Source organism: Macrotis lagotis, chromosome 2, assembly GCF_037893015.1.
Source record: "Macrotis lagotis isolate mMagLag1 chromosome 2, bilby.v1.9.chrom.fasta, whole genome shotgun sequence".
Classification (NCBI taxonomy): domain Eukaryota; kingdom Metazoa; phylum Chordata; class Mammalia; order Peramelemorphia; family Peramelidae; genus Macrotis; species Macrotis lagotis.
In genome coordinates, this window is record NC_133659.1 from 253,062,515 (window position 1) to 253,071,153 (window position 8,639).

The 8,639-nt window shown below is 47.3% G+C and overlaps 1 protein-coding gene across 1 annotated transcript; it reads right to left on the reverse strand.

Annotated features, from left to right (window-relative positions):
- Window positions 1–6,010: 6,010 nt before the first annotated feature.
- Window positions 6,011–7,787, reverse strand: HOXC12 (homeobox C12). Its single transcript, XM_074220730.1, has 2 exons — window positions 7,196–7,787; window positions 6,011–6,249 (listed from the first exon to the last, which is right to left on the reverse strand). Exons 1-2 carry the CDS (start codon window positions 7,785–7,787, stop codon window positions 6,011–6,013), a joined length of 831 nt encoding a protein of 276 aa, XP_074076831.1.
- Window positions 7,788–8,639: the final 852 nt, after the last annotated feature.

Sequence of the window (8,639 nt, forward strand, 5' to 3'; positions counted from 1 at the left end):
ATTTCTGTGATATGGACAGAAGTCTGAAATTTCCCATCTGCAATGGACTAGACACTCTACTTGAGAATTGAGGTTATCCCAGCCCTCCTAGCTTCAAGAAGAGCTTCCTCAGGAAAAATTTTATGTGTATATGTTTTGTTGTGGTGGTGGTAGTGGTGAAGAGGAATAAAACTCAGTCTTTTCTACAAGACTCCCAGAAAGTCTGTCTTCCAGTATCTCTTTATAGTCCATATCTGCGTTATCTTACAACATATCAATTTGTATTGTGATTCATTACACTGAGAATAAATTTTGGTCAGTTCTTATATTCTAAGCATGTGCCATGACCTCCTGGTAGAGAACAGAGAACCAGAGTCCTGCACCTTCGCTTACATTAAAGTCTTTTGGCCTGTCAAGGAACAGGCCTGTGCTAGCTAATACACCCGCCTCGATGGAACTGCTTCGGTCTGAAGCTTTGGGACTGAAATCTAAATAGCTACTGGGGCGAAAGCAGCCCCAGCGCCCTCTGGGTGCCCCATCCATCATAGACTCCAACACTTTCTTTGTCTCAAAGGAGCTGCCACTCGAGTGGGCAGGAAGCCGGTGAGCGTCACTATGGAGCCCCCGGGGCCACTTGGAAAGAGAGTATAAGGGATCAGAGTTTAGGGAACTCTGGGCAAGGGTGTGGCCGAAGCCGAAAAAGTCTTCAGATGACACAAAAATGCTATTTACGTTTCCAGATAATACATATAGTACTCGCGGAAACTTATCTAATGTACTCCCAGGCAAACCCTCCTTGCGTGTGTACTCTTGCACGCTTATATAGCGCACGTGCATATTTATATACATAGACGTATGAACACGGAAACATTCCTAAAAGTGTGGTTACCGACAGACTAGTCTATTGACCGACTTTTTCTTTGAGGCATGGTTTGAAAGAGTCTGTTTTCCAGTAAGGGGCAGAAACAAGGTACTCTTTTCTTTGAAGAATCTAATCTAGTTCATGCTGGAATCTACAGAAGGCAGTGAGCAAAATTCAGGACCGAAAGAACTTTCTTTTGTTGCCGGAACGCAGACCCAAGTACCAGCTCCTGGAAGCCGGCTCAGGAAGGATCGATTGGCGGGCTCCTCTTCGAGCGGGAAGCCGTGTGTATTAGCGTCGGTTGGGCGCTGTGGAGCCGCGGGCCCTGTCTGTGGCGGCTCAATACTAGGCTTCCTTAAATAGCTCAGCGGCCAATGTCGTTCACAAAGGCAGAGCTGAGCAATTGCGCGAATTATTAGCTCCAAAGGCCGATCGTTTCATCTAAAGTCTGATTCTCCCTCTCTCTCAGTCTGTTCACACATACACCACTTATAGAATTATCCCCCCCAATATTCTGAATAATTTTCTGCTTTCCTTTGACTATTAAGCCCTATCATGAGTATTTTACTTTTTTTAAACTTATTTCTTCCCTATGATAAATGCAATATGTTCTGTTATTTATGTTTTCCCTATGGTAAATGGTAAAACTATGTTCTGTTAAGGAGACCCGAATAGAGGTAGTTGTCAGAATGAGTCCCAGAAAGAAATCTGCTTTGGCCCTGAATAGGAATATTTCTCTCTTCACCGGGATGTTCACGGGGAAATCTTATTTCTGAGCCTGGTGTGGGGAGGAAACAAACCAGTCTGAACCCTTTCCTGATATTTCGCATTTTCTCTCCAAGGGAGCCCAAGGACCTGTGGAGAGTCCAGCTGTTTGAGTTGCACGTCCCCATTATCCCTTCCACCTGGTTCTCCGGAATCAGGCGGCAATGTTACTAAATAATTCAAAGAAAGGGGCAATAAGTCAGATATTTTAAACAAAGAAAAATGGCCTTAAATCTCCAGAAAAACTAAATCAAAGAGACCTGCAATCGGAATAATGATCATTATTCTGAGCTTTGGAGGTGAACACCTTACACACTTCTGTTGAAAGCAAAGACCCATACATAAGCCTCTTTTCATTTCTCGGGTCTCCTACCATCCACCCTCATATCTCTCATGTCCACTGGACATTCCGCAGCTAGGCCGGAACTCTACTGGCTGTTTTTTCCCAAGTGTCTCAGTTTCCAAGAAAGAACCACCAGGACTATTCAAATATTGCAAGTTGGGGGCAGTAGAGAGATCCCCTCCCCCCAAACTCCTGTGTTACGAAGGCACCAGACATACGGACACAGACACACGTATACACAGACACACGCACACACTAGCTTTGATACCTATCGGAGAATTTTTGTAAGAGGATATTTAACATCTTCTAGCCTGGAAGAAAGAGGTTCTTACTTTAGGAATAGAGGGAAACTGGACACTTCTCTAGTGCTGGGACAGGAGTGGAGAGGATAAGGAAGGGAAATCGAGAGACCTAGAGTCCTGGAAGAAGTGGTGGCAGGAAACCCAGAGGGAGTCGAGGCTTTGGGGCACAAATTGTGAGCATTAGTTTCAGAAGGAATTGAAGGAAAAGTAGTTGCTTTCTTCCCGAATGAAGGCTGTAAGGAGGGAACTATTTAATAAACTCAGAGGTGTTGAGTTTGTGGGTTTAAAACATATGAACCCCTGTCCATAGAAAGATTTCTTCAAAGGTCAATGGCAATTCCTCCTTTTCCAGAATCAGTGATTCAAGAGTCACTCTATTATATGCATCGAAGTGCTCCCAACCTACCCTCAAAATTCCCCTTTTCCCAAGAGACTCCCACCTTAGGGCCTTCCAGCAGGTAAGCCAGACTTCTCCGGATTTCTACAGGCTTCGACTTCCCTTTCCAGTCTAGCATATGTTCCCTCTTGCCTGGACACTTTCCTAGTTCTATTCTCAGTCTTCCTCTCCCTCAACTACTCTTATCACCACCACCCTCCCCCCAGGACGCATGAGTTTACCACTCCCATTTTATCTCTGCCTTTAATTATTTGGTTCAAAAAGATGACAGACGCCTCAACAGATCTAGATTGCTCGCTCTGTTCTCCTGTTGTCTCTGCTGCCACTGTTATTTTATTATTATTCATTATTTTTTATTATTCACCTGGCCAGGGAGAGAGGTGGAAATAAGGAGCGGACCCGGGAGGCGAGTTTTCTGGCTTCCCCCCTCCCTGGTGAGAGGAGCCGGTGACTTTTATTGTTCTCAGAAAATCACATCGTCACACATTCATGTTTTAATTATTATTATTAATATTAATATCGTGAAGCGACTTTGTACAAGGACTATATAAAGCTGAAACGTGCTAGAGACAGACATTTGCATAGGGATCCTACAGAGAACTATCGAGAAGTGAAGGGGAGGGGGACGCAATAACAACAGCGAGAAAACTAGACGAAGTACACGCGGGAATAGGGGCGACAGACATAGGGAACAGAGACACAGACTGACAGAATCTCACGGAAGAGTCGGATTTAAAGCAATGGGAAGAGGACATTGCATATTTTCATCATCCCTCCCACCTGCACGCTGCCCCTTCTCCTCCCTTTTCCACAGTTGGGGATTGGGTTTCTTGGATAAATTTAATTTTGAGATCCAATCTTAAGTGATGAGCTTTTACTAGAAAGGTGGCCAACTGCAAAGAGTTGTATGGGGGGCACAGGGGGTGAATGAACGTACTGGTGCAAGTGTGTGGGGGGGGATATGAGTGTGCATAACTATATCTTTGTATGAAGCCTTGTTTCTGTGACTGTGTCTGAATGTGAATGAATGTGTATAGCAAAATGTGTGGGCATCCATGTGTAATCAGGAGAGGAAGAACAGGTGTAAGAAAAGAGGTGTGTATATGCTTAGTCTTTCTGTTTCTATATATGTGTGTGTGTGAGGATGAATGCATGTGAGTGTATGAATGTGTCTATTTGAGTGAATATTTAAGTCTGTAGAAGGTTGTCAGACATACCAGTGTAGATGTCACTGCATGTCTGGGAAAAAAAATAACACCTTAAAGAGAGAGGAGTGGAGAATCCAGTTGAGAGGACTTTCTCTCTAGAAGGGGGAAGTTGCTTGAGAATGTCTCTTGGTCACTCTTCCTTCCTGAGAGTTTGACACCCATTCCTCCTTGCCTTTTGGTATACTCTACACTTCCCTAGAGTTTGGTACTCCCATCCCCATGGAAAATACCCTGAATTTATTCCTTGAACTAAGGAGTTTTATTTTTTTTTTAATCAGCACAAAAACCCAGAATCCAGGAAGTTTTTTGGAGCCAACCCAGGATCTCATTCACCCTGAGCTTACAGTTGGGCTCAGGTTTTGTTTGTTGACAGGGAATTTGTTCTAATGGGGTGGTGATGGTATTCTTAGGGAATTCTTATAAAGAAATTATTTGAAATCTCTCCTAGTCTTTCCAAGAACATCTCTTCTTCCATCTCTCCTTTCAGGATCTGTCTTTCATTACTTCACCATATTCACTTGGGGAGAAGGCGGAGGCAGATAGAAATGGAGACAAAGGGCAGAGTTTTTTTGGGAGAGGAGAGACAGAAGAGTGAGAACGTAAAGAGAAACAAAAGAGAAAGATGGAAGGGAGAGAGAGAGAGAGAGAGAGAGAGAGAGAGAGAGAGAGAGAGAGAGAGAAGTGCAAAGTCAGAGGTGGGGGAGGAAGATGGGTGGTAAGGAAAGAGGAGGAGAGGGCTAGGGCCCCCAGTTCATTGTCACAGGCCTGGGAAATTAGGACTGAAAGGCCGCAGGCTCCAGTATCTCGGTAGCCCCCTTAAGCGCTGTCCTCTCAGCCTCGTAAATTACAAAGTTCTAGCCTCCGGCCATGACCATGAACGCCAGAAGCAAAAGCAGACTAGATTGCCTCCACAGTTGGGAAATCCCGCCTCAAATCCTCCTTTCCTCTTCCAACCAAGTTCCAGACCTAGAACCCCAGGTTTTTCCCCTCAGACCTCAAAGCTTCACGTCTTCACTTTCTGCTACTAAATTTAAGCTTCCATCCCTGCTCTTTTCCACTACAATCCATTCTAATCTCCAGAGTTTTTTACCTTCAAGAAGTATCAACTCTTTCCTATCCCCCCCTCCATTACATACCTTAATAGAAATAGGAGGAATATGGGGAAGAACGGGGTTCTCTTGCTCTCATCTAACAAACCCAAGGCATCCTGAACTCCGCTTTGTCCAGCAGTCTAGATTGGAAGCTGTAGATAGGTAGAATGGAAACTAAGTATGCACAGCTAAGTATCTCATCCAATCGGAGGCGAGCCTGCCACCCCTCCTATTAAGCCCGCCTTGCCATGTCTTTGAGAAATGGGAGTGGGGTGGGGTGGAGAGACTAGTTTTTTTTTTCCTGGAGTCAAAAGCAGTTTTCACCCCTATCCAGAGAGAAAGAAGACTAGATTGAGGAGATCTGGGAGTGTCCCCTTTCTTTGCCCATTTTCCTATCTCCCAAACAAACCCAGAAGCCATCTCCACCTTTCTCCTCTTCCTCTCTAGTCTTGGTGGACTGACCTTATCCTTTGGTCTTCAGTCTAAGAATTTGGGAAAACTCTGATTGCCTCCTTGTCTTGGAGGCTCCCTAATAGCCCACAGGCTTCTAAAGTAAGTATTACGAAAGAAGAGCCAGAGACAAATTGAGGTGTCAGGCAGGGCAGGACAGACGGTAGTAGAAGGAGGGAAGGGGTCAAAATATACCTTCACTTCATCGGACTTCAGATTGAGAAACCATACTCGACAGGTTTCTCACCCTTACCTCCATACATACCAACAAAAATTGTTTTTTTTAAAAGCAATCTGGTAATAGCTTTTGACTTTTTTCTCCCACCCCACCCCACCCCAAGTCATTCTTGTCTTATTTCTTTCTCATTCTCTCTGTTTCTCTCACTTGGCCTGGCCGAGTTGATATATGGTATGTGTAGGAAAGGAACTGATTATCAAAACAGATATAACAAAAATACCCAGAGAGGGGCAGAGGCCCCGGGACCTTAAGTTATAAGAAGATGACAATGTCTGATGCAGGCGGTCAAGTAGCCAGGCGGCCAGGGAGTGAGGCTCTCTCCCTCTCTTCACCAGGGACTCAGCTTAAGTCTGATGTCTCTTCCTTCTGATCCCTCTAAAAGAAGGAGAGGGCCTGCTCCCTGAGCAGAAGTCTTTTCTTTTTCATCCTCCGGTTTTGAAACCAGATCTTGACCTGCTGGTCACTAAGATTCAAGCGGTCCGAGAGTTCTCTCCTCCTCTGGCGGGTGATGAACTCGTTCACCATGAACTCTCCCTCCAGCTCCGCGAGCTGCAGCTTTGAGTAGGGTTTGCGCTTCTTCCTGGACCGGGTGTGCATGGGATACCATGGGGCGCCTGGGGAGGAGGGAGTGGGCACAGGACAGTTGACTTTGGAAGGAGAGGAGTTGACAACACAGAAAATGAAAAAAAAAAACTCAGTCCTTCCCCTGTGTCCCTTGTCCTCCTTCCCATGTCCCTTATTCCCTTTCTTTTCTACTTCCCCAACACTCCCCAGCGTTGCCTCTCTTTTATTTAACCCCTCATCCTTTTGCTCCTTTTCCCCAGTCATACTTCTGTACTCATCAGCTCCCATTCCCTCTTTCTCGCTTCTGTTCATCATCTCTTCTCTCTAATCCTTCCCTTTCTTCTCCCTATTATCCTCAGCTCCCTTTTCCTGGGGAACTTGCTTTCTTGCTCAGGAAGCCTTGAGCAGGAAGGACTGACTGAGATGGCCCAAAGGAAAAAAATAAACAGTATCCATTTGCTTTATGAGAGAGAGAGAGAGAGAATGAGAAAGAAAGAAAGAAAGAAAGAAAGAAAGAAAGAAAGAAAGAAAGAAAGAAAGAAAGAAAGAAAGAAAGGAAGGAAGGAAGAAAGAAAGAGAAAAGAAGGAAGGAAGGAAGAGCATTTGGGGGGCTTAGGGTAGTGTGGATGGGGTGAAGGAGGACAAGATGTGGGACCATTGGAAGGGAGGAAATGGACCCTTAACTCCTACCCCCTGGAGCTTCCTGGCCTTCAACCCTCAGGCAGGCGGAAAGGGAATCTCTCATTTTCTTTTATAGGGATATTTACATGTTTATGGGCCTTTCCTCCCTCCCCCTTTCTTTTTTTTTAAAGAAGCTCTCACTAATGAAACATTCTGCCACCCCAAGCCTCTGCGAATGCTCCCTTTCCTGAATTCCGTCAGTCGTTCGCCCCACGCGCCTAGTCCCTTGTCGGCTAATCAGTCCCTTGTCGCGACAAATCGCCCGCTCTATGTTGCATAGAGGATCTTGGCTAAAATGGAGGGAGTGATCCTTACCACCGGTCGACATCCCGTTCCCCTGGCCTAGGGGCGATACCAGGCTGGCCCCATCGCCTGCGCCGCCGCCCTTGTTTCCCTCGTTGAGCAGGGACGAGCTGGAATCGGACTCGAGTGACTGGCAGGAGGGGGGATCGTGGGGGGGGCCCGCGGCGCCGTCCCCCCCGCCACCGCCACCGCCGCCAGCGGCGTAGTCGTACTTGAAGCCCATAGACGGCGGCCCCGACGGCTCGAGCTGCAGCAGCCCGCCTCCCTCCCGCCCCCGTTCCTCGCGCTTCAGCCCACCGCCCTCGGCGCACGCCTCGCGATAGTAGCATTTGCTTTCCTCCACCCGGGCCAGTTCGCACGTCCGGCCGAAAGACGGGTTAAGCGATACGGGGCTGCCGAGGTAGGGCTGGGGATAGCCATTGCACGGCTCCGCCGACGGCCAAGGCAGCGAGCAGACGTTGTCGCGCCGGGGGTAGGACAAGGAAGGCAGGCCGGGTAGCTGCCCCCCCGAGGCGCGGAAGTTGGGGAAGTAGAAGGTGTCCCCCGTGTGGATATTCACCAGCGGCCCCACAAACCCGGGATTAAGGAGATTATGTTCGCCCATTTCCGCGGGGCCCGACCGAGAGCTTCTACTTTATTGCTATCTGACATTAAACATAGTTAAACCTGCGGACGAGTCCCATTGGCTGCTGGACGGTCACATGGGTTCCTGCTGGAGGAGGGGTAGGAGGAGGAGGAGGTGGGGAATGAAGAGTCCCCCCCCCAACACACAGCCAACACTAACTTCTCTCTTCCCCTTTTCTTTGGAGGAGGGGGGTGCTGCATTGTGAAGGGGGGGGTAATTTGCTCGATTCAAGTTGCTAAAAAAAAAAAATCACACAAAATCCAACCCAACGAGCGCAGCAATAGCTCAACCTGAGGCTAAGAAGGAATAGGAAAAGAACACACAAAAATCATACACACACCAATGACATATGCACACCCCCACTTCGTCTCCACCTACCTCCCCCTTGTATCCTTTCGCCAACAGCTGGCCGAACGCAGCCCGTCCTTCTTTAATTAGCTCCTTTATTAACTAAAACCGTTGGAATTTACAATATCTCCCCAATAAATTACTATTAGATATTGTGTCATATAAAGTTTACTGGCTGTTTAAGGAGACGGATGAGCCCTTTGGCTACAGGGTTTATTTACAGTAGAGAGAAGTGGGGGTGAGAACATGTTTCTCGCCGGGTTCTTTCCCATTCTGCCTCCGGGACCTGTTCTCACTCCTTTTCCATTGGTTTCACTCCAGGAGTTGGGAGAGGGCACCACGGACTCTTTAGGGGAGGGGAGTCCTCCCACTCAAGAACAGATCCAGAGGGAAAATTATGCCCTAGGCGCTCTTTTCCTCTCCCACCCCCGACAGCACACCTTTATCCATCCACCTCCATTCCCTGTAGCGAAGGACGGATGC